Below are 25719 nucleotides of genomic sequence, written 5' to 3'. Positions count from 1 at the left end.
TTTGTGCTTCGCAGAGACGAGGTCCGCAGCGCTCCGTTGACGTCATTGTCTCCACTATTTTTCTTTTAGCACTTTCCATTTCATTCATCATTTGTGCTCAGGTCAGTCATATGGGAGAACATTGATTTGATCATTTTGTGCAAATACTGCGATTCTAGCACGGAGATCAAATAGCAAGGAGACTGCCTCAAAACATGCAACCATTTAATCATATTACCCTACTGAAGATAAGCCATGAAGCTAAGATGGAAAGTAGTTTATATGCTCTGTTAGGTGCAAAGAAATCCAATTTTCACAACAAAGCCGGGGTCAATAAATGTAAGCAGTGTTGCTTTCTTTTTTCAGCTTCTGCAAAGCCACAAGACATTCCTAGAGTCTCTAATGAACTGGGAGCTCATGGTGTGGTGCGCCTCTCTCGTCCTCTTTCTGTTAAGGCTCGCTACGCTGGGTTCAGAGACCAACTCCAAGTATAGTAACTCTTCTGTGCTGCTCACTGAGCAGGTAAAGCTCCCCCCCAGGCTGGAAAAGACACAAGATTCCAGGCTATTTCTCTGGCTGATTAGTCCATTGATTTAATGTAGGTTTAAATACATTATTTGGCCTTCACTGTAACATTAACACGGTGTAAAACTGTTTTTGTTTCCAGATCAATTTGTATCTCAGGATGGAGAAAAAGCCCAATAAGAAAGAAGAACTCAGTATTGTGAATAATGTTTTGAAGCTAGCTACAAAACTAATGAAGGTAAGCCCAAATTTTCACTGAAACTAAATGCAGTTCCCAGTCAAGGTTGTTATGCAGTCCGTGTAGAGAATGCAATTATAATATTATAACTTTGCAGTGAGCTGGGGATTTTTCTGTCTTTTTCTTTTTTCTTTCCTCAGTCCCTGTCATGTCTCTGTTGGTACTCTCTAACATCCATCAGCTTAATCACTCTTTCTTCCTCACTACTGATCTCCTTGGGACAGCCGTAATAACTTTGTGCTGAAGGATATACTATAAATTTGATTGTATTGCAATATGTAATTGTTATATTTCTCATGAAGGCCAAGTGGAGTCCCCTTTGTCAGTGGTTTTTCATCCTTAATAAATTCTGGCTTTGATCATTTTTAGCCTCAGGGTATGGGTACCCATGTCATAAATCTTAGATAACATTTTCTTCCTCCTTACATCTTCCAGGAGCTCGATACTCCTTTCAGACTGCTGGGTCTCACAGTGAACCCTCTGATCTATAACATCACCAAAGTTGTCATTCTCTCTGCTGTGTCTGCCGTAGTCAGTGACCTGCTTGGCTTCAACATCAGAGTGAGTAAAGTTATAATGAAAAATGTTGAAATTTGCCTAAAAAGACGAGAAAAATAGATGATTTAAGATGCACATCCTTGATCACTCTGGGCTCCATGTTTTGTTTTGTTTTTATCTCTCAAGAAAAAAAATAAAACTTTATCAGTACAACCTGGTTGTTGTTGCTCTAATTTGAGCCATTTAAATAGTGTCTGTGTTTACAATTGAATATAATGACTACAACTATAAATATTTGCTATAATAAATCACCAGAGGAGCAACTAAAAGTACAGGCTGTACATTTAGTTCTAGTACAGCTGCATGTTGCCCTCTAGCTGTTGGAGCTGTTAGTAGCCTACAGAGTTGACCTGGAAACCTTGCTTTGGTTGAAGCCATCTGGCAGACAAGCTGGAAATGTGCATTTTGAGATTTCAAAATATTTAGCATGTGAATGATAAGAGGAAAAACATGAAGTAAAGCTGCACAGTGACAAACTCCCATGAGTAGCTTAACCACGTGAGAAATATATATTTATGTGGTTGCTTGAAGACAGCAGTATTAACAAATCTTTACTACACTTAATACTTACTTGATTAGTATGTAGCTAGAGCATATGATGTGCAAAAACTGCTGTAAATTCCTGTTTATATGTGAATTACGCAATTGAGAAACCTTATGTTAATGTGTTCTCTTTACAACTGTAGAAAAGTGTGACATTGTCTTTATGCAATGCAATTCCAAGCTAAACAAAGCTATTATCCTCACGTGTCTGGCTCTATTCTTAATGCAGAAACATGATACATACAGAGTAAATAGGGCTTCTTTGAAAGCAGAATAAAAGGTTTCTGGCACAATAAGAGTCTAAAGAGACCGAAGCTCTAGCAACACTTGTAGTAAAGTCACCAACTTGACCAACTCGTTTCAGTCTGTGGCCTTCATCAGGGTCATGAAGATTTGTATACTGCATACAGCACTTTAAATGACATATGTGTTAGCATGAGTCCAGTATACTTATCCACCATTCCACTTAATTTTGTGATTACGTAGAAAAAGAATGTTACAAAAATTTAAACAGCCAGTCATCTACAAAGAGTATATGTATCCACCAATGAGGCAGCAGCAAGGGCGGGCTGGGGTAAATATGGAGTTTCCCAAAGTATTGAACTGGTAGTTAAGTTTCACCAGCATGTGAAGAGTCTACTTCAGTTTTGCTAGCTATAGATTATAATCATTGCTGAGGTCAGGCCTGTGCCCACCAATAACAACATTAAACATCCTACACACCCTCATTTCCTGCCACAATTTTTACAACTCCTTGTATACATGGTTAAATGAGCTGGTGCAAAATACAAGCACTCATTTGAGGGAACACATCACTCCAGTCCTGGCAGGATGACACTGGCGTCTCTTTCATTCAGATTTATTGATTGCTTTTAAAATACTACATGGTTTGGCTCCACTTTAAATCTCACAAGTCTTAACTCCTTATTTTGCATGTGCTGGCTACTGGTTCCACAGTCCATGATTGAGACAATTGGAGACTGTTATTTTAAATGTCTTTTAAATGCTTTCTCTTCACATCTGTTTTTAAATGGATTATTTTGCACAGTAAGATGATTAACCTTTTCTTTTTAATTGTTTTGTTTCGTCTCTGCTTAATTTCCAGCTGTGGAAAATCAAGCCTTAAAGGTGAAAACTACAAACCACTAACAGTCAGACACTGGAGTCTGCAGACATCTTCTTATCGCCGAAAAGTGTGCAAAGCTACTGACACTAAACTCTGTTATCGGTGCCTTCCGACTGAGCTTCATCAGTCCTTCACAAGCCTGAGATGCTCTGAAAGTCTCTCACACGCCACAGCGCTGGCTGCTCAGCTGACCTGGCATCACATTTTCCATCAGCGTTGCCACAAACTCAGTGCCTCACCTCTGACTTCTGAATGTTCTCTAAATGGTTAAAAATAGCAGCAAGCTGAGGTCTGAGCTCTTTCCAGGCTCCTGTGACAGATTTACACATGTTTCTTGTACATATATGTGGGCATGTGAATGATCAGATAATGTGTAAAGGTTGCTTAGTCTTATTCACTGTTATTTCTTTTAAATATAGTAAGGGAACACTGTGATTCTGGGTTGGTTTTATTTATTTAGCAATTGTTATGTTAAACCATTGTCTTTTGACCACGATCTGCATTTTATAATGAGGTATGTAATGCTGAATAAAATAACTATGCAAAGAAGCTAGTTGTGCTTATTGTAAAAAAATAAATAAATCTTTGCTTTATGGTGAAAAAATAAAAGGATTTTCACCCTTCAGTCTTTGTGTAGCGCTTTTTCTTTTCTTGCTCTTGCGCCTGATCCTCTGCAGAGCCCTTGTGGTTAGGGGGTGTGTGCTTTGGCGTAGGCTGACGTTACGGTAGAGGAACGTCGACACGCACCTCCAGCTTGGAACTATACCAGCCGGCTGAGGAGGCATTTCAGCACCAAGGACAGGCCGACCAGACTGGCTCCTCCAACCGAACCGGCGCACGCAAACTCTGTGTCCGGTAGATCACGAGATCCCCGGTCCTGCGGTGCATGACTGCGTCTTTCAGAGGCGGTCCCGAAAGCAGGTCTCTTCGTATTTACCTCCTTACCAGGTAAAACACTGACTCTTGTATGTTCGTCTTGTGTGGATTGTGGTATAAATTATGTTAGAGTGAACTCGGTCACCCCAGCGAGTGAGAGAGCAAACCACCGCATGATTCGCTCATGTGCGGCTTTGTAAATATAGTGCTTTTAAGCCAAGTATTTTTCCTGTGCACAGATGATGTGGCAGTACTTCTCGTCTTCATTCACAGCTCCCCTGCTGCTTGCTCTGCAGTCGATGTTGCCGGGGATACATTAAGCCATAAGACATCGATAGGAAAACCTTGCATACAAAGCTCTGGTTCTCTTCTGTCTGAGGCTAATCCTTTGCATGCATGTTGCAGACCAACTTGGACTATGTCCCTCTGAGGGAGAGAGAGAGCTGATCTGAATTGCGCTTAAAGAAGATTCCAATATGTCAAGCACTCAGAGAGACAATGGCTCTGCAAACTCCACAGAAGCCAAGAAAACAGACCCCAGAGTCAACGAGAAAAAATGCTGTAAGTAAACGCCAATTAGATTTTAGTAGGTTTTAATTCATGCATCGCTGCTTATAGAGTGTGCAGGTGCACTTGTAATATAAAACCTTGTCTTGTTGCTCTGACCAAATCACAATCACCTCAGTGAGAGGAAAGCTGCTTCGTTTAGTCTCCAACCTACATGGGAATGAATTTCTCTGGATTGGCAAAAAAAAGGAAAAAGAATATAAATCATGACCAGTGATAAAAATACTTTGAAACCTTCAGTGGTTTCTGCTATTCTTAAGAAAATTACTTCTCTCTCCCAGGATGTTTCTCCTTCTAATTTCTTCGGATGACACCTCTGAACCCACTCCATAGATATTTGTGCCCAAAGAGACTTTTTATTTTTTGTGTATACACATGACCTAGTTATATAAGACTGGCTGTTCAGGAGTGTGTGCAGCACTGGCATGCCTGTTTAAAACATGTTTTTCTCTATTGTAATGCTGGTTATGAGTCAGATATGATTTGCATTTAACTTTGACATTCAGTTCTTTGCATCTCTTTCCTGCACAGCATGGGCTTCTTACATGACAAACTCTCCAACGGTGATCGTGATGATCGGATTGCCCGCTAGAGGAAAGACCTACATCTCCAAGAAACTCACACGTTACCTCAATTGGATAGGAGTCCCAACCAAAGGTAGAACATAACATTTCTTTCTCATTATGTTTCAGTTAATGCCAGCTGCAAATTTAAAAAATTTCATAGTGTGTTTTATTGAACTTTCATATGCTTTCAATCCTTCTTTGTATTTCTTTTTACTTCTTTGTAGAAGTTAAACCAGGATAGTTAATTAGTTAATGTGGGAAAGCAACTCTAAAGATCATGAAAAACAGCATCAGTGTTATCTCTTCTCCAGCACTTAGGCATGCATTATATATGTCACAAAAACAAGTAGCAGTGACATTAGAATGAAAGCAAAATGTTTAAATGCAAAAGCTGAATTTTTAAACCTCCCCCCACTGACATTGTGTGTGCATAATAAATATTTAAATGTAACTATTCTAAAATGATCCCACAAAGAGAAGCTAAATTTAGCCACTTAAATTCTTGTGGTTTTAGTTGTTCACTAGAACAAAAGTATATCCAAGTGTATCCAAAATGAGAGGCGACAGCACAGCCAGGGCAGATTTATAACGTCCTTTGTTCATTTTTCAGTGTTTAACTTGGGCGTATACCGCAGAGAGGCTGTCAGAGCTTATAAGTCCTATGATTTCTTCCGCCACGACAATGAAGAAGCCATGAAAATAAGGAAGTAAGGTTCACTTTTACACGTGTGCCCACAATACGTTTTTACAATGTACATTGCATTTTATCCAGCACTAAGAAAACTGTCATATCCTCACTGGCTGTGTCACATTTCTTGCATTCAACCTTAGTCGGTTTCATATTTTGCAGATTTCCCTGCTGCATCAGTGACTAAGCTGTTTTTTTTGGCCGGCAGTCAGTATTCAGCCACAGTCAGCCTAAACTGATATACACATACACACAAGCAGCAAAGTGTGCCCTACAAATGGTTGTGATTAGTGACTGTAAATCAGTGTTTCAACAGAAAGATTAACAAAGAACAAAACAAAAGGCCTCTTTTCCTCCTGGTCTAATCTGGTAGTAGTGATTGAAATGGGCTGTGTTATGCATGGCTATCATGAAAATGTGACGGGCTCTTGACAGCATCCTAGTGCTGACTTTGACCTAGATATTAAACAAGCTGCCGCTGTCACTCTGAAGCTGACACAAGCCCTCTGTGGACCTGCATGGATATCCAGCCTGAGTTTTTGTGTTTGTTATTATAAAGTATCAGCAAGACCAGTTTAAAGGAATAGTTCCACGTGACATCTACCTTTTTCTTATGAGTTAACTAAAAACTGGAGCTCAGCTGTGTGGTGTATTGGCAACTTTAGAAATAAAGTTTTAAAATACTGATTTGTACTTGAATTAATAATTTTGTCCTTCAGACTTCTCCTTTTGTATAAAGAGTTATCCATTGGCAGTAATCACAGGTTTGTACACCTTTTGTATTCAAGCTGTTAATTAATCTGGAGAAATTTCACCCCATGCTTCCTGAATTTCCTCCCACGAGTTAGATAAATGTTTGCACTGCACAATCAACCTGTTCCCACAACAGCTCAAAAGAGTTAAGATCCTTTGACTGTTCTGGCCACTCTATTACACGCAGATTGCCAGCTCACTGCTTCTTTTAGGAATAGCTTTTCCATAGTTTGGAGCTCTGGGTCATTGTCCTGCTGTAAAAAAGAAGCTCACTCCAATCAAGTAGCAATCAGAAGAATTGCTTTTATTGTTTAAGTTGCCTGTCTGCCAATAGAAAGTCTCCCATTGTAGCAACCAAAGCACCTCAAAACCTTTGCACTGTTCAATTAAGGAAATGTGAGTAATTTTTTCTGTCAACCCTCTGCGTTCCCTCTGGGAATAGCCTGTTTTTTAATCAAACAAAGAAACCTCTCTGAAATTTCTGTTTTTGGTACCATTTTTTTTTTCTTGCCATTCATCCATCAGTTTCTTAACTGCTTATCCAATTCTCTGCTGGATACCAGTCTGTCACTTTGCTAATACGGAAAGATAGACAACCGTTCAGGCTCACATCCGAACCTAAAATCAATCTACAATCACAGAGTAACCTAAGATGCATGTCTTTGGACTGTGGGAGGAAGTTGGAGCACCCTGAGGAAAGGCCAGTTTAATGTTTTGGATTTCAACACAGGACCTTCTTGCTGTGAGGATTTAGATATAAAACTTTTTTTCTGCTGATAATTTAGCCTTAACCAGTGAACCTTATGAATATGTGCTGTTTAAATACTTCATTAAAATGTTATCCTCCTGATTCATGCTAATTGTAATTTGCATTATAATTTCATGTTATTTTACCTATTGTTATTATTAATATTAGTATTATTATTTAGATTATTATTATAATTATATATATATATATATATTGCAGTATAGTGTTTAAAGCTACCACCAGCAGTCCCTTAGCTTCAACTCTTAAGGTGACAAGACTAGAAGCTCTGGCTAAATGACAAACATTTTGATTTAACACTCAACAAGAACACCAACAAATGTATTTTTAAAATCATTTATGGTAATCAATGCTGTTTTGTTTTGTGCCTTCCAACATTCCTCCCTCCAAATAGATAAAATACACCTCCAAATTGTATTGTTTGAGGAAAGACACATTGCAGCTGATTTTTTTTTTTTTTGTCAGCCTTCAAGCAGAACAAATTAAACTCTATATGCCTGCATTTTATTGGAGGAGAAATCTACCACTGTGTACCTCATAACTCTTGCACATGATAATTGAACTGGGTCAGTGACTAAACCCTACTGCCGACAGATGGGAAACATTTTTTTGTGATTTTAAAAATGTGTGTTTTTCATGTCTTGTAATTGTTGGGGTTTTCAGTTTACCATTGTATTTGATGCACAGAAGAAAGCTGTAATCCAAAACTTGGGTGGGGGGGCTACAAAGAATCTTTTTTTCATGAAATCTACAATGTATTACTGTAACATTTTCAGATTTCTGACACTGACACTAGAATGTGAACTTTGATGATGGTGGATTTCAGTAAATCTGGTTTTTATAGTTGGCTGCTGCTATGTTTGCTTTCTCTGCTGCAGGCAGTGTGCTCTGGTAGCGCTGCAAGATGTGAAGGCGTACTTGACAGAGGAGGGAGGTCAGATTGCTGTGAGTGTCTCAGTCTTTATGTGCATGCTTCTCTATTGACATGGCGTCTCGATGTTGGCTCGTTTCCTTTAAATACCCAGAACAGAAACACATCTGGCATTGGGATAGTCTTAATCCTACGCTGTCCTACAAACATTTCACAGAGAGCAAACAAATATTGTCTTTGTTTTTGCCCTTTTTTTTTCAGGTTTTTGATGCAACAAACACAACAAGAGAACGACGAGACCTTATTCAAGATTTTGTGAAGGAGAATGCTTTTAAGGTGAAATTATTTGCTATTTTTACACATTTATATCCCAGTGGGGACTTTTAAAATGTATTGTGCAGATTGGAGTTATTACTTGAAGCCATGGAAAAGTCTTTACATTTATCACATTTATTTTGCTGAACAGCGCGATCGCCATGGGGGGAAACAGCATTATTGAACTGACCTTTATTTCCCAAGATCCTGTTGAATCACCATCTTTAATTAATCCTTGTGGGTTTCTGTTCAGTATACGTGCTATCATCAATCAGAGGTTACATGAGCTCAATTTATACATTACACAAAGAGTTTCAATGCACAACCCCAATTTTGAAAAAGTCAAGTTAAATTAAAAACTGAATTGCAAAACATATCAAGCATTTAAACATTTATTATTTCACAGAAAATATGAGCTCATTTTGAATTTGATGGGAGCAACACATTTATTAAAAAGTAAGAAACAGCTAGAAGAGTAAAAGAAAAGAGGCTAATGAACTACAAAAAAACAATATCTACAAATTTTGTAAAAATTTCAGAATAATTTTAATAAAATCACCTTTCAAACATTTAGCATATTTATTATTAGATGTCAAAAATTCACAGAATTTAAACTGTGAGGCTTTCAAACTTCACAGGGTGCTGTTAACTGAATAGATAACATTTGGGAAAATAAAGCTATCCAGGATCCCTCTCCCTCTCCCTCTCTTCTCTGTAGATTTGAAGCTACCAGTCCTACCAGTCTGTGTTTAAGACTGGAAAAAGTCAAACTCAGTGAGCTAAATTTGCCTTTCTGCATGTGGAAAGCTCACTAATTCATAATCTATGTGTCGTGTTTTTTGTTGATGCTAATTACGCTGTATTTGTGTAAGTTCTTGTCTAGGTTCATGGCAATGTAAAATTTGTTGTTATAAAACAATTGATTGTCAGTTTCAGGAATGTTTAGCGTACGTTGACTCTGAGTTTCCATCTTTCTGACAGGTGTTCTTTGTGGAGTCGGTGTGTGATGACCCCGAAGTCATTGCTGCTAATATCCTGGTATGATCTCACCTAAATGAATTTAACCTTTGACTGTGACTTTGTCTGGGTCAAACTCCATTACCTATTAATATTCACACCATCTGCAGCGTTATGTAAGAACTGAACTGGATACTAATATTGTTTGAATGTGTTAACCATAATAGGAAGTGAAGGTTTCGAGTCCAGACTACCCTGAGAGACACAGAGAGAGAGTTATGGATGACTTCCTGAAGCGGATTGAGTGCTACAAGGTCACTTACCAACCTTTAGATCCTGATGACTATGACAAGTATGAACTGCTTTTCATTATTTGAATCTTTACCATTTATTGTTCCTCCAAAGTATTCTTATTAATCCAAACAGTAAAGTTGTTATATTGGCAGAATTAGACCTTGTAAATTAGTAAATAAACACTAGATGGCGACAGTAAATCACTGGCGTGTTGCATTGGCATTTGCAGGGACCTTTCTTTTATCAAGGTTATAAACGTGGGCCAGCGTTTTCTGGTGAACCGGGTGCAGGACTACATCCAGAGCAAGATCGTCTACTACCTCATGAACATCCATGTGCACTCTCACTCCATCTACCTGTGTCGACACGGAGAGAGCAAACACAATGTTGAAGGACGCATCGGAGGAGATTCTGAACTTTCCCCTCGTGGGAAACAGGTAGGATTTTTGCACGTTCACTCTGTTAATGCTCATTTAATGAACTGTTGAGCCAGTTTCTGAAGAGAAGATAGCTACTGGGATAAGATGTTCTTAAACTGCAATATCATGCACTCCAGAGTTGTGACCTTTATTGGATTTAATCCTCTCAATTTCCTATTTTCTTCACTCTCACTGGTGAATATCTGTCTAATAAAGCAAGAAATGCCCTTAATGAGGGATAAATTGAAGCCTCTCCCTTTCTCTCACATCCCAGTTCGCCCACGCTCTGCGTGGTTTCATTGATGAACACAGGCTGTCAGATTTGAAGGTGTGGACGAGCCAACTGAGAAGGACGATCCAGACAGCAGAAGAGCTTGGCGTGCCTTATGAACAGTGGAAAATCCTCAATGAGATTGATGCTGTCAGTACCCTCCACAGCTATAGCAATTTTTACAGATGACCTCTGGTTTGTAATAATGGAAACTTTATGCTGTTATTTCCAAGACACTTATAAAATATGTTTGCATAGAGGTAAGAGTCAAAGACAAACGAAATTTTCAGCCCCTTTGATCACATTTAATGTCAAAGCAGCATCCGGAGGAGAATAAAAAGGGTTATAACACTTTGAAAAGATCTAGGTCACATGAAATAAGTCATTATTTATTCACAGTATGAAATCAAAGGATTAAATGATGACTGTTTTCTGAGGATGAAATCGGTCTCCATTTTTCACTAACCTTCAAGATCACCTTATGTTTCCTGGGCTTTATTATATTTGAAACTGGCTTAGCTCTTTGGAGACATTTATATATTTTATCAAGGGAAATTATCCAGTTATGTTTTTTTTAGATTTCAAATTGTGCTGAAACATTTCTTTTCATTGTGGGCTGTGACGTGAGGATAAATGATTTGTTTTCCTTTTCCAGGGTGTTTGTGAGGAGATGACCTACGAGATGATCCAGGAGACATTCCCAGAGGAGTTTGCATTGAGGGATCAAGACAAATATCATTATCGCTACCCAGGAGGAGAGGTAACCTGAACTACTACTCACAATAAAGCGTCTGATCAGCAGCCACAGCGGCAGTAGTTTTATTCTGCTTTGTTATTCAGCTTTCTTTCTCTACCAGTGTTGTTCAAGCTGTGAAGGTTAATTTCCTTTCAAGTGTTAGCAATTGAGCCCAGAATGATCTTTTGTTGCTCATTAGTCCTACCAAGATCTGGTTCAGCGCTTGGAGCCGGTTATTATGGAATTAGAGAGACAAGGCAATGTGCTGGTCATCTGCCATCAGGCTGTGATGCGCTGTCTCCTGGCTTACTTCTTGGACAAGGGTGCAGGTGAGATAAAAACAAACATACACACATGCTACAGACAACACAAGCAGACAATGATGAACCCGTATGCTATTTATTTCATTTCACAGAGGATCTTCCATACATGAAATGTCCACTGCACACAATTCTCAAGCTCACCCCTGTTGCATACGGTAAGTCTTTACCTGATGATCGCTACACTGTAACAACATAAGGCAACGTGAGAAGATAATGTAAATGTATTGTCTATTATCTTGTAGGTTGTAAAGTGGAAATGTTTTATCTGAATGTGGAGGCAGTAAACACGCACCGAGACCGGCCTCTTGTAAGTTGCTCTGAAATGAGCGGAAAAGAAAATCACATAGCTGCACAAGTAGGCGAACATCACTGTTCCATTGAATGTTTAAAGTTGATCATTTGTAAAATATGCATATTGTTTACTCGCACTAAATTGGTCACTGAATCTCAGCATATAATTTTAAGATGCGCTGTTGTTTGTTGTGTCTGTTCATTTGGCACAATCACACCTTACCCCCTGTATATATTAGGCTTTGCTTCCTTGCCTCCTTTCCTTATATCCTTGTCTTGTAACCACTTTTACCTTTAGCCTTAATTCCTCAGCTTGGCTTGCTCTATGAGCCTGTGAATGTTAAGTGATATTTTACCTTGAAGGAAGACATTGCTGAGCATGCTTATTTTGCTTGGATGATCTCATCTTTGTCATTACTCTACTGTCTGTCCTCATATTAAGATTATGAATTTTCTGTGAAGGCAGTTTTATCTGACTTGTTTAGGTCCAGTGTTGTCATGGTTTTGGTTGAAGCAGGTGGGGTTTTTTGTCCTGTGCAATCAGGGCTGTGCTTTTGCTGTTGACTGATGTTTTGTGGGTGGAAGCAGTTCCTTACCTTTTGCTTTGGATCAGTTTGGCGAGTGCAGCATTTTTTTTATTAATTTTTTGGGCTGTTCCTCGTCAGGTGCCCCCTGGTGTTGTTTTTTTAAAGATCTTTTTCGTTTAACACCTGCGGTATCTCATTTTCTACCAGGGTAAAATCCCGAAGGATTCTACTCTCATACATCGCCGGAATAGTTACACTCCCCTGTCCAGTCATGACCAGGTCAAGCGGCCCAGGCTCTACAGCGCAGGCAACCAGCCCTGGCTACCGCTTGCCCCCACCCCATCCGCTTTGATGCCAGAGGAACGGCAAAGCCAAGTTAGTGAGATAGTTAAAGGATCCCCCTCTAAATCACACCGTCTTTCCGTAATTGGTCCCGCCACAGTTGTAATCATGTGTTTGGCATTTTCTCACCTCAGTTTTGGATCCTCTTGATAATTTTGGTGTCTGTGTTGCAATCAGCATACATGACATCCACCTCCACCATCTATCTTTTCCTCTCAGGGCATGTTTTGGGTCTTGAATGGATTGCTCCTTTCTTCAAATGTTGTTTCTGTCATATGTTTGTGCTGCATGACGTCTGCCTCACCGCCAGGCTGCTGACAGGTTGAATATGCAGAACAGCATGTCTACTCTTTACTAAGGAAAGCTCCTTGTGGAGTTAAGAAAAAGACACACAAACATCAGAGAGACAGACGCACATTCTAATCATCTCATAACTGTTAAAAAACCCAAAGTGATGATTCAGTTTGATTAAAACCCCAAAATAATCTGTGACATGTCAGCTTTCTGCTAAAAAATATAATTTATTCCCCCAAATACATTAACCACTTCAGTTTAAAAATGTTAACATTTTAAAATGCATATTCATATTTGTATGTGTTGTGTACTTGTTGGCCTTGCGTTGTGGGTGTAGTGCTTCAGTCCCTCTCCACATTTCTATCTGTCTTTCTCTCTCTCCCTTCCTTCTCTTGTTCCAACCCCGTCTTTACAGACTCGGATAGGAGGCAGCTGTCTGTAAGTATTTTTGGAAACTTGTTGTCAACCTTTGATTGCCGTATTTCAACTCATTTCATTGTAACCCATATTGGTATATGTTGCCGCAGTGGTCTATTCTTTGTGGTTATCAGTCTTTGGGTTCTCTAATCTTCCATTACCTTTGCACAGTGAAAGTTGATATCAGCTTTGTTTCATCACAGCGACCTTATCAGAAACACTTTGTCATATACTGATTCTTTGGTATTTTAATAGATGCAGTCAATTTTATTAAAACTAATGAGAGACGACTATTCAACATGTATTATATCATGAAAATCCAGTGGTGTTTGTTGAGTATATAAGATTATACTTTAGAAACGCACTATATAATTAAACCTTAATTAGATATTGATAAAATACTAATGGAGCTGTCTCAAAACACAACTTCTGGACTATGTCGCTGTTAGTGGCTTGTTAGTTGAGAATGTGCTGCTGCAGAAAACTGACTTGTGAATGTCACTGAGGGTTTTTTCTCTTTTCGTTTCTTGAAGGAGTCCCTGTGCGAAGGAAGCGACTTTGACAGCTCAGAAGAAACTAGTGGCTGTGTCCGCTTCTGAGTGAAGATCACATCTTCTTTCCTCTTTTACTCTTGCCACAGTGTGGACAACTTCTGAATCCAGTCACGAGTCAATCGAGTGTTTCTTTTGAAAAGCGGGCCGCTTCTGCATGAGGTAACATAGTTCTAGTTATCTCAAGGTCTCCATCTCGTCTCTGCATGCCGAGGCTTTGAACAGGAAGCCTTATCATTGGTGTCATAAATACTTCTGCATGCGCACATAAAGAAACCAGTAAACGCACACAACATACTATATCACAGGAATGACAAAAAACTCAATATAAATCCTGCAATGCCTTACTGAATTTTAGATATACTGATAGAATTAGATCCTCCATATGTCACTGAATGTAATAGGAATAAGTTATCCATTGGAATGATGGAAATCAATTTACACAGTTAGATTTAGAAAAAATGGATTCTGTTATATTTTCTATGCATATCAAACACTAATATGCTATAAATAAACAATCTATAGTTGGGAATCTTGTCAAATTTGTTCCTAAGCCATAATTTATGTCTTAATTTGACAGAATGTGCTAGTTATGGTCTCTAGAAAATAAAAGTCGTTTATTTAGATCTGCCTGTTCTGAAAGCAGTGAAAATACACTAAATTGCTGGATTTACCAGCACTATATACCAGCAGTAGGTACCTTATCTGTTAAGCAGGTGTTCACATTCAATCACATTTGACACTACAACCTAAATGTTTCTTTGGTTTTTTTTTCATCATACCGATATATTCTGTAGAAGGATTTTATGTAGTAAAACTAAACAGCCAAACTTTAAGATGTCTCCCTATTTGTGTTCATGTCATTATACCGGCTGTGAATGTGTTTTATTTGTTTTATGCAAATGTATTTTGTTCCTGGAGCAAATTTTTTAGATTTTATATGATAGATCAAAGTTTTAGTTTATGATTCTGTAATGTTTGTTGTTAAATTGTTGTCCTGCTCAAAGCTGCCTACTGTGCCTTTTAAGCAGACATTAAAAGTACATTTTGAAGTGGCTTGCATTTTTCTTTTTTTATTGATGCTTTGAAAAAGGGAAAGAATTAAACATTAAACTTTGCAGCTTATGTCGTTTTTCAGGAGACGTTATTCAAGTTTCTCCCAAGATGTGTCTTATGTTTTTTTATGATGGTGTTTAATATAAATTATTTATACATATTAGGCCTAAGATGCATCCAGGATATCAATTGCAAAGACTGATTTTAGCCTCACAGTACAATCTTTTTGTTTCTTTTTTTTGTGTGTATATACTGTGTATATACTTTAGCTACCCTGGTTTCTAAATTCTTATATCTAATATCTACAGTACTGTACAAAAGTCCTGAGCCACCCGAGAGTTTATTTTTACTTTGTAATAAACTCTAGGGCGACTCAGATTTGTGTTTAAAGTGGTCTTGAGCAGTCATTCTCCAGGGTTTCTGAGGGTCCTTCAAAGCTTTTCTTTGGACACTGGCTGATTTTTTACTCCTTTTCAGTCCAGTCTTCTTCTTTTTTTTTAACCTAGCCATTTTTTGTCAACCTTCTTTTCTCATATATTATTATATAATTTATACATGAAAAAAAGAAACATAAATCAAGGGATGAAACACTGTTGTGTGTACACATATTAGGTTTATCAAAGAAAACATGTATGTTTAGGCACTTTGTTAGTAGCAGCGTGTAATAAAAACATAATTTGTTCTCATTTCTTTAGCTGAAGTTACAAAAGTTGTTAGTTTCACACGCACAAAGCAGTATTTTTGCACCAACAAGCTGAATCCCAGAACGCAATTAGCTAAAAAAAAAGTTGCATATCTCAGCACTGAGAAAACTGGACAAGTAGAGGAGAAAAGAAGAAGTGGCAGGCTCACAAAAATATCTGGAGTAAATGAACAGTACCTGAAAGATAGGTCATTAAGAAATTGGAGGTGGGTGTCCAGCAATGGTTTGACACAAGACCTGAAAGGTGTATCTGTCCCTTCACTTGATGCATCTACTGTTCGCTGAAGCCTCATCAGAAATGGTCTCAGTGGTAGCTGTCAAGATGCCAACATGAAAAAAGGGTGAGGTATTTGAAATTGCACTAAAACCAGCATCCATAGAAAAGCTTTAGAATGTCCTTTAACCAAGGCTGGACTGGGACAAAAAATCGGCCCGGGCATTTTGACTAGAGACCGGCCCACCAGGATAAATGTGACGTCATTCAGGGATAAAACCGCAAAGGATTCTGGGAACTTGTGGCAAGAGGTACTAGCACACGCAGGCTTTCAATTGAACTAAGTTACACAGCGATAAAAAGAAACCCAAAAAATGGCAAGAAGCTGTTGTATTATTAACTGCAATAGCCGGTCGCATGACAGCCACGGGAAGCCGACGGGTAAAGAAATCTTTTTTTTTTTATCGGATTACGTCGTTGAAGAGAAATTTTTTAAGCCATGTTTCCGAAGTAAGAGCCGACAGATGGCCTGGATATACCAAATATAACGTCTCAGAACACTCCAGCTCACAGGTTAGTCTGCTCCAAGCATTCCCACAAAGGTCAGAGTTTTGTAGTAGTTAATGCGTCATTTTTCTTAACATAATTGGTGATATAGGTTACAAGCAAGTCTGGCGCTGAACAGAAATTATCACGCTATGCTCCTTTATTTATTGTGCATAAATAGTGAATTGTCCTGACACAATATTGCGTTTCGCTTCTGTTATTACCATGGTACATTGACAAAAACATATACTTTTATTCACAGGATAAAACAGTTGTTTTGTATCACTAATTGTCCATTGCGATTACAACATACAATATTATTGTCACTGCTACATTTCTGTAATGCTACTGTAACCGGTTTCTGCTTCATCCCGCTGCAACAGTTCGGCCCAAACAGACTCCTCGACTCTGCGTTGTGTAGTGTTTTTAAAAAGACAAGGAGTCTCTGATCGATCGTTGCCACTTTATTTCCTGAATGGAAACAACTGTGTATTATCAGTGCACAGGCTCGCCATACACCACTCCGCACAGCACACTCTCGTATGGCTACGGCAGACTGGCAGCGATTACTGCAGCAATATTACAATTTCGAATATACAATAAAATAACAGCAACAACAAATGATGTACCTGAATGGAAACAACGGTGTATTATCAGTGCACAGGCTCGCCACACACCACTCCGCACAGCACACTACGGCAGAACATCTCATTAGCATTCCGCTTTAGCATACAGTTTCACACATTAATAAACAAATGAAAAGTACATAAAACTGGTGTTGGACATGTGTCCACTAAGCACTTATTACACTCGGTGCCCGTCAGCTAATCAAACATGTTTTATGTGTCTGTACTACTTAGCTATATTGTGTGCGGAACAATACAACTCACCTCTCGTATGGCTATGGCAGACTGGCAGCGATTACTGCAGCCAGCCTCACCTAACCAGCCACACTGAGAGGGGGGGGGCGCTGTTTCCCCATGACACTGATATTTGTGGCAAGTGGAATAATACCACATAAACACTGTTACACTACCAGAAGAAATTATTTCCACTACTAATTAATTACCGTTGAGCTCAAAGGTCCTATTAATAAACTGTTAATGAATGTGTATTTATGAAGACGATTTGTGAGACTGGTAAACTTATGATACGTACAATAGTCTTTCGTTCTACACGGTGCATTTCAAGGTCCTGTACCCATCCGTCGGTAAACTGTACCTGGGCTTGTTGCAGTGACCTGAAGTTACTAAACTTCACGAGTGTGTGCACTCACTCCAAGAACCGTGTAATTATAAATCTGAGCGTGGTGAAAGTTGGGCAGCACACTGACGTCTTTTGTCCCTCTGTGTAAGGATCTGACCCTTTCACTCCTTTGATTTTTTCCTCGTATCTTTTGTTTGTCTTTTCGTCGAGTCTGTCTTTGTACGGACCAGCATTGTTCTCCTTTTGTTTTGTACATTCCTTTTTTGTGCGGCAAAGAAAAAAAAGAAGGTATTGGAACCGGAGAATGAACGTTTTGCGGTGCTGCAAATGCTTGCATTTGATGCTGTACTTGGATTGTTTTGCCACGAGTTCCCGGCATGCAATGCGCGAAAATCACGTGATTGCTAAACAAGGGGGAGGGTGCATCCAGCCTCCTCGGCTGTAATTGGTCCAGCCCAGAGTCGATCATCACCAATTGGCCAATCCAACACCTTTCATTATATATACCCTTCCTAAAAATAAAAAATAAAAAAAATCCATCGGCCCATAAAAACAAAAAATCGCCAGCGGCCCACCGGGCAAATGCCCAGTATGCCCGATGGCCAGTCCAGCTATGCCTTTAACGGTATTGGAGAACTATTCCTGCAGACAACTTGAAGAAATTACATAAAATCTGCCTAAGTTCAAACTGTGTTGAAGAATAAAGTTGCTCATACCAAATATTCACTTTCAAGCTCGTTAGAATTGTACAAACCATAATATACAACACTAAAAACCTTGTGTTATATACTCTATTTCTATGTATGTTTGCACATATCGATATATGACTACACAATTTTTCCTAGCAAATGATAAAGAAATGTGGAGTGGCTCAGTACACTTGTGGATTAGGATAAAATAACTACAGCCTTTAAGACTTAATCCAAGAAGATCGGCGGTTCAAAATCTAATCTAAGTCGAACTGTAAGAAGCTACACTGCGCAGTCATAGGCTGCACTGGTTTTAAAATCAAATGATTGTTGATTAAATGTCAATACAGAAAAGGAGTTTAATGACAAAATGTGTTTTCGAAATGACCGTCTTCTCCAGCGTACGCCAGGCAGACGTACGTAAACCGTGCCACTAGTGCGTGATCGCGTCATTTACACGTGCTTTGACGTACTATACGTCCCACTGTGGCGAGCAGGGAGTGTAGTAAGACGGTAAGACAGCCAAATAATTTGTCTCGCTGTCGTATCATTTTGTACTCCTTGTCGTCGTTAGACTTGTCACCGGAAAGCAACAGGTTTTCTAAATGGTTAGCTAAATTCCTGGAAAAACAGTTCAATTAAGACCAAGTTAACGAGCAGATTAGCATGCTAACGTTAGCAGACAGTACACGGTACGGTTAGCTAGCAGAAATGAATTGAACTCCTTTCATTCAGTCTCAGAGTAATTATCGCTGACAACCCGACAGTTTTTGATGGATAATAAGAGGCGGATTTCTTACATTTTCAAAAACTGGACTCTTTATGTTTTGGGGGTTTTTTTTTTACCCTGCGTTTGTGTTGCTGTTGAGTGATGTGTTAACTGCCAGAACAAAGACACCAAAACAAAGCAATGTCGCTGTCAGGTGTTTTTACTCTGTTCATCAGCACTTCAGTTGTTATGCGTGGCCCGTTTAGTTGGCAGCATTATGATGTAACTACGAGCACAATGTAGGTTATCCAGTCATAAAGTCTTATCTGTAGCATTGCCCAACAAATATATTACGTTTTCAACTTAATATAGCTTACAGCTGCAGTATGACTCAAAACACGTCCCTTCCTCATTAGCCATTAAATTGGCGAACAACATGAGTGCAGGATTTCGATGTTAAAATCAGTTAAAGAGCCAACATTGGCACACTTGTAGTCCCATCGGGGAAATGGCTTCGAAGACACAGATTCAGATTGGGGAAAACTACTTATCCCACAGTGAGCATTTGAGTTTGGAATTTCCCACTCGTAATAAATGGACACTTTTGATAGTTTGAGGGTATATTTGCAGCAGCTGGACCTCACATGGCACCTACCTACTTTTTGTTTTTTGTTGGCAGTAAGCTTCACTACCTTGTAGTTTGTGTCAGTCACCCTGTTAGTGAGACACTCCAACAAACGGTCCTGCTTTCTGAAGAGGACTGTTTATGTCCCCCAGTTAAATCTGTATGTTTAAAAATGCTAAATGGACTGGTTCTTATAACACTTTTCTACTCTATACAACATGCCTCATTCACACAAGCACTTATTTCTTTCCCTAAGTGGTTTCTAACTAAATTAATACTCTGATGGATGAAGCTGAGAGGAACTTGGGGGTCAGTATCTTGCCCAAGAATACTTTAACATGCAGGCTGGACTAGCCAAGGATTCGAACCACCAACCTTGCAATTGGTGGATGACCTGCTCTACATCCTGAGCTTGCTCCCTGGTTACTCGGGCGAGAAGCAGGGTACACCCTGGACTAGGGCTGTTCGATATAACGATATATATCGGATGACGATATAAAAAAGTCTATAGTTTCATTTTATGCTATCATTTGTTTCATGGTGTCGCAAAATAAACTGTTTACGGCAATATTTTTTCATCGCTTTGATGGTCACTGTAGTGGCTATATTAATTAAAGTTCTCGTTCTCTTATATTTTATATAACCACACTACAGACGGACAAGCGCCTGTTTTTATGCATTGTGGTTAGCAACAATGACGGTAACGCCATCGCGTGTCCGTTTGTTTATGTTCCACATAAACCTTTCACAATAAAGCTCAAGATCCTGTTGAGACTTTTCAAAATAAACTGAATCACGTGAAAGAGCAGATTATTTACGGATGAGAAGTAAAAAAGAGCAGCCAGGTGCTAAAAAATAAACCTTACACTCAAACGTTAGAACAGGCTTTCCTCCGCAGCACGCCGTGTAATAAATACTCACAAAGAAAACGGCGCCCGTTACAACTTATGTCTAAAAATGTGTAGTTTCATGCATCTGTTAAAATACTGGACTCCAGCTACATGACGCACAGCTGGAAACCCTTCCCGCAAGTCGAGCTGCCCGAGATTCACAGAATTTACAGAAAATGTTACATTTTTGTGATTTATATCGTTATCGGACGATAGAATTCTTATATCGGGATATGAGATTTTGGTCATATCGCACAGGCCTACCCTGGACAGGATGCCAGAATTCGCAGGTTTAACACCGTATGCAGCAGTCTAGCACTCCAACATGTTAGAAATGGTCTTCATCTGTAACATACATGTGGAATATATCTAACGCTCTCTACACAACCATTGTGGATTAACAAAGTTCTTACCTGGTACTTGCAGTGTCACTAATGTGATATCACCTTTTTTGCAGGCAGGATGTTGCGGCTTCGCTGTAAGACCAAAAATGGGAGCCACTTGATGCATGGCTTGACTCATCAGTCCTGCGTGCAGGAGCTGAAGCGCAAGGTGGAGGAGCTGACTGGTATCCCCTGTGATGTGCAGAAAATAATGGTCGGATACCCACCCTCCAGCCTTGATCTTCGGAACGGAGAGGCTCACCTCAAGGACTACCCTATCAAATCAGGTATGCTGGCAGGCATCCAACATGTGCAGAAAACATGGACCAAATTAAAAACTTTTAATTACATGCTCTAGTGCAGAGGTGTCAAACTCATTTTACATCACGGCCCACTTTGATCGTAAGCAGGCCAGACCAGTGAAACTGCTCCTTTCTGTCAATGTAAAGAAGTTACATATTTAAAGGTTTTTCTTGTTGAAATTTCTTTGGAAGTGCGATTTCGGGTGAATGTGGGGATCCATGATCTGCATTTCTTTTTGCAGAATCAGTTTACCTGCTGTTTTAGCTGTTCAGTGGTTGTTGAGTTGTTTGTTACTTTTCCTATGAATAGCCATAAGGGAGGTTTTTGATCAGTAGGAAAAGCTGTAAAATTTATGGGAATACAGTTAAAAGTCCAAAATGTATGCTTATGCTTGTTTGTGGTGAGCAGCAGATCAAACATATTAACAATTATAAATGGCTTCAAGTGCACATTCAGGCCTGTGAGGCTTTATATAGAGTTTATTTTATGTAATATTCATCACTGTACTGTAAATTTAGTCTTTTTCAAGGAAGCAATTTTTCCTAAAAGCCTTATTTTTATGCATTTGCTGCTACTAGGGAGAAAACACACAAGCTTTAAGCCCTGGGCAAGTTTGAAACTTTTTGTCCTCCACAGTGGAAAATGACTGAAAATAAAAACGGGTATCACTTTAGGCTTCCCCGAATCTTATAAGTTCTGCACTCAACTTTGAAGTCTCCAATATCATTGAAATGTATCTGTACGCTACACTTGCTGTCTTTGGAAGGTTTGCCCCCTTCCTTCACATAATGGTATGATCCCAGTCTGTCTTTGCATGTGATTGGCCGCATGGTGTGCCCATCAAAATAGTCCCACCCCTGCCTGCATGGATTCTCAGCAGGGTTGAAGATTCAACTTCCACATACCAAGGGGACTTTTAATAATTGACATATGAAATTATCTCACGGGCCGGATATAATTGTATTGTATGGAGGCTGCACATTTGGCACCCTGGGTATATACAAGAATTTATATACCTGTGAGGACAGGTTAAAATTTAAGTATGATTTTAGAATAAGCAGTCTTTATAACTTCAACTTTTAATTGCTTATAATAAAAGGAATGTTTTGGGATGTGGTCAGAAATATTAGAAGCAGAACTTTTTGAGTTACTGAGTCTTTGATTTATTTGCATGCAATAGACATTTTAGGGACATCTGTGCAACATAATCAGGTACCATTCAGACAGATATACATAAGGCAATGTGTTTTCTTCTTCCTTTTCTAAACCAAAGTCTGACTGGGATGAAAAGTGTTGTCATTGGTGTGTCGTCCTCTACAGGAGACACACTCATCGTTGAGGAGGAAAAAAACAAGCCAAAGCCTCAGGATCGTCCCGCTGTAACGAAAGGACCTAACCTCGAAGGTTCACCTATGCTGGCACGCCGAGTGGTCCCAGCTGATAACTCCTGCCTCTTCACCAGTGTTTATTATGTGGTGGAAGGCGGCGTATACGACCCCGCCTGTGCCCCTGAAATGAGAGGTCTCATTGCCCAGATAGTCTCGAGTGACCCCACAGCTTACTCTGAAGCGGTGCTGGGGAAAACCAATGAGGAGTACTGCACCTGGATAAGACGTGATGACACTTGGGGAGGAGCCATCGAGGTATCCATCATGTCTAAGTTCTACCAGTGTGAGATCTGCGTAGTGGATACTCAGACAGTGCGAGTAGACAGATTTGGGGAGGATGCTGGCTACCACAAACGCGTGTTGCTGATCTATGATGGCATCCACTACGACCCGCTGCAGAAAGAGATCCCCGGATCCGACACCCCGCCCCAGACTATCTTCTCGACTACAGACGACGTAATCCTGGCCCAGGCCCTCGAGCTGGCAGACGAGGCTCGCCGCAAGCGCCAGTTCACAGACGTTAACCGCTTTGCCTTGCGCTGCATGGTGTGTCAGACAGGCTTGGTGGGACAAAAGGAAGCTCGTGAGCATGCCAAGGAGACAGGCCACGCTAATTTTGGTGAAGTGTGAAAGTCTTGCTGTCTTTTTCCTCTCTCACAAATACAACAACCACCAACCCCCATGCCCTGCGTCTGGCAACTCTGTGGGTCTGTCTGCTTTTGTGATCCTCTACCTCACATTATCTGGCAACATCTTTGGAGATTCTGCAGGTACTGTGTTCCGCCTCTTACCTGTTCAGTATTACTTTTTAACTACTGTCAGTTCTTACAGTCAGAAATGCTACTGCAGTGCTCCAGTGTTAGAAACCATAATATTCAGATCTCTTTAAACTGGGTCAGGATGCAAAAAATTCTTAGTTGTTGTTTCGATCTGTTAAGAACACTCATGGACAAGTTCATAAACCAAACAGTTTAGGATGTGTTATCGATGCAGAAAATTGGCAGAACTTACCCTTGACGAAACAAAGATGTGCGAACAAAGAATTTTAAAACGGTCACTAAGAATTATTTGCACAGTTATGTGATCACATTCACTTTTGTCTTAAACACGGCACAGCAAGCTTGACTGTTATTTATCATGTTGGTTATGTAGCATGTTTTTATTACTTTGGGGGCAGATGTAAGTAATTCTTCCACTAATTTCCTTAAATTTAAACATCTGAACTGTTCAATATAGGCGGCCTGAGTTAATGCTAAGCAGGATTCTTCTAAAGGATTACTTGATGAAAAATCAATCAGACACACTTCTAACCTCCTCAGTATCCATTGTTTTTGTTTGTTTGTTTGTTTATTTGTTTGTTTGTTTGGTTTGTACAATAACTTTAGCATAATTATGGATCATTCATATTGTCAATATTTTCTGAGTTGCATGCTCTGAATCTGCACTGGGGTGACTCAAAATTTGGCCATTTGTTTAATCCAGAAGGATATGACGACTAAAAGAAGATCCAGGTATCAAAATGTAGGTAAAAAAAATCTGAGCTTTCATAGGCCACAGCTTGTTTTGATTGCGTAACAAACAGATAACTCATTGCAGACTCCAATGCATCTCTCTGTTACTCTGCGTCCATCGTAGACATTAAATGCAATGATTTGTCCCTTGATTATTAAGCTCAAAGTTACACTGTTTTTTTTTGGGGGGGGGGGGGATTTGAGCTCTGGTCAACAAGATCAATGGTGGTATGAATTTTGAATACAGTATCATACTGCAAGTGCAAAATTGGCCTTTATTTTGTTTGGGGGGGGGGGGTGCAACATTGATTGTGAGTGGGCTTGACTAAATAAGGCAAAAAAAAGTTATGGTGCTGTAAACAAAACGCGTTACAAAATCTGTAGCTCATTTTTCTATATTTGTGCCGCAGGTTTTGATGAGTGTTTTTCTTTGTTTTTTTTGTAGTGCACAAGTTTGAAATGCTGTAAGAACTGTTTTTTGTTGTTTAAATTAGACTGCATACTTTGAAAAACCATTCAAGCATTATATTTGTAACAAATCAAGGTAAGGCATACAGTATTTTAAGATCTTTTTTCTTTTTAAAGGCTGCTCATAATGTCCTTTGCTAATCAACATCAAATATTTCCATCTTACATTTATAGCTCTGGGTGGATGTATTACAAGTAAAGGTACATTTAGTTTACTGTGTTTTGTATGTTTTATAAAAACTACCACTCCTGTTTCACTGTATGAATTATTTTCTTCCCCCACAACAGGAGTCTGTTCTCACATTTTAAGCTAATCATCCATTATCTCTTTGCTAATTTCTTTGACATACACTGGCTATAAGGATGAAGAAAGCACTTGTATTTAACTTAAAGTCAAAGATTTGAGATTGATAACTGTGGTTAGTTCTCATTGTGGCAAAACATGGTGTTTGACGGGTCTTTGATTGCAGAATTGTTGCCAAAAGCTTCACAGTGGAGCCTTGACTGGACTTTGACTTTGGTTCATATTCGGATGGTGACGGTAATCAATTAAAGAAAGCAAAAAAAACAAAACAACTTATTTGTATGATTTTTTTCCCCCCCCCTTATCCCACCTCATCATCTACCTTAGGTATTTTAAACGCTGGTAAAAACTGAATAATCAACTTGATAAAACCATGAAATGGCTTTGTTGCATTTTGTATTTGCCATGTTCTCATGATTAACAATAACAGTGAATGTTGCACACAAAGCACTACAGAATAAACTGGATTTACTTGATTGTTGTTTTTTTTTTCAGTGTTGTCAATTAAAAAATATAGCAAATAGGATGTGTAAAAGTTGTTTTGTGTTAACTATACTGGGTTTACTCATGGCTAAATGATTTGAAATTCTGCAGTGCTTGAAGAACAAGTTAAAACAAACTAACAAAGAGTTAAATAGTTTTCAGTTTCCCTTGTGAGACAGGTCAAGCTGAGATGATACTTTGTTGCTGCCATGCTTTAATGGGTTTTAAATAAATCTTTAAGCTATTTTTCTTTAAATGGTTTGATGCAAGGGGACAAAGAAGCAGTGTGAAATTTAAAGGTTAGAATCTTTTTGTACATAAATACAAATGGGAAGTAACATAGATAATGCTAATTAATAATTATTGTGATATTACTGTGACAACTCTATTATCTTATGACTTTATCTAGTGCATTGCTACTAAAAATAAATCCCAACTGGCAAATTTA

General features: G+C 39.1%; 3 protein-coding genes across 12 annotated transcripts in view; all 3 read left to right on the top strand.

The window, feature by feature from the left end:
* phtf1 (putative homeodomain transcription factor 1) overlaps positions 1-3594 on the top strand; it is a 10784-nt gene extending 7190 nt beyond the window's left edge. For all 4 annotated transcript variants that reach the window (XM_085457430.1, XM_085457429.1, XM_085457428.1 and 1 more), the window contains exons 13-17: positions 15-101; positions 346-501; positions 647-742; positions 1178-1303; positions 2949-3594. In XM_085457430.1, the coding sequence (XP_085313556.1) occupies positions 15-101; positions 346-501; positions 647-742; positions 1178-1303; positions 2949-2969 (486 nt within the window). In that variant the 3' untranslated portion in view covers positions 2970-3594. The remainder of the gene's footprint in view (positions 1-14; positions 102-345; positions 502-646; positions 743-1177; positions 1304-2948) is intronic.
* An 89-nt stretch (positions 3595-3683) lies between these two features.
* Positions 3684-14849, top strand: pfkfb2b (6-phosphofructo-2-kinase/fructose-2,6-biphosphatase 2b). 7 transcript variants are annotated; one of them, XM_085457425.1, is made up of 17 exons: positions 3685-3917; positions 4251-4406; positions 4944-5069; positions 5589-5685; positions 8064-8130; positions 8318-8392; positions 9353-9409; positions 9556-9680; positions 9852-10059; positions 10316-10462; positions 10968-11072; positions 11248-11377; positions 11464-11526; positions 11614-11678; positions 12397-12496; positions 13241-13263; positions 13776-14849. In XM_085457425.1, the coding sequence occupies exons 2-17, from the start codon at positions 4322-4324 to the stop codon at positions 13839-13841; spliced, it is 1539 nt and encodes a 512-aa protein (XP_085313551.1). In that variant the 5' UTR covers positions 3685-3917; positions 4251-4321; the 3' UTR covers positions 13842-14849. The 7 variants fall into 7 exon arrangements, 6 of the variants coding, with proteins under 6 accessions (XP_085313548.1, XP_085313546.1, XP_085313551.1 ...); XM_085457421.1 differs by having other exon boundaries at positions 12397-12564; XR_014920534.1 differs by having other exon boundaries at positions 3684-3917; positions 12397-13263; positions 13776-13826.
* A 3749-nt stretch (positions 14850-18598) lies between these two features.
* Positions 18599-25280, top strand: yod1 (YOD1 deubiquitinase). The gene is made up of 3 exons (XM_085457419.1): positions 18599-18720; positions 20889-21101; positions 22438-25280. The coding sequence occupies exons 2-3, from the start codon at positions 20894-20896 to the stop codon at positions 23133-23135; spliced, it is 906 nt and encodes a 301-aa protein (XP_085313545.1). The 5' UTR covers positions 18599-18720; positions 20889-20893; the 3' UTR covers positions 23136-25280.
* Positions 25281-25719: the final 439 nt, after the last annotated feature.

This window comes from Copadichromis virginalis, linkage group LG5 (genome assembly GCF_057382275.1).
Source record: "Copadichromis virginalis isolate Kocher_CV1m ecotype Utaka linkage group LG5, C_Virginalis_male_GT1.1, whole genome shotgun sequence".
Classification (NCBI taxonomy): Eukaryota; Metazoa; Chordata; class Actinopteri; order Cichliformes; family Cichlidae; genus Copadichromis; species Copadichromis virginalis.
Note: the sequence above shows the minus strand (reverse complement) of the source record. Positions and strands in the feature narration are given on the sequence as shown.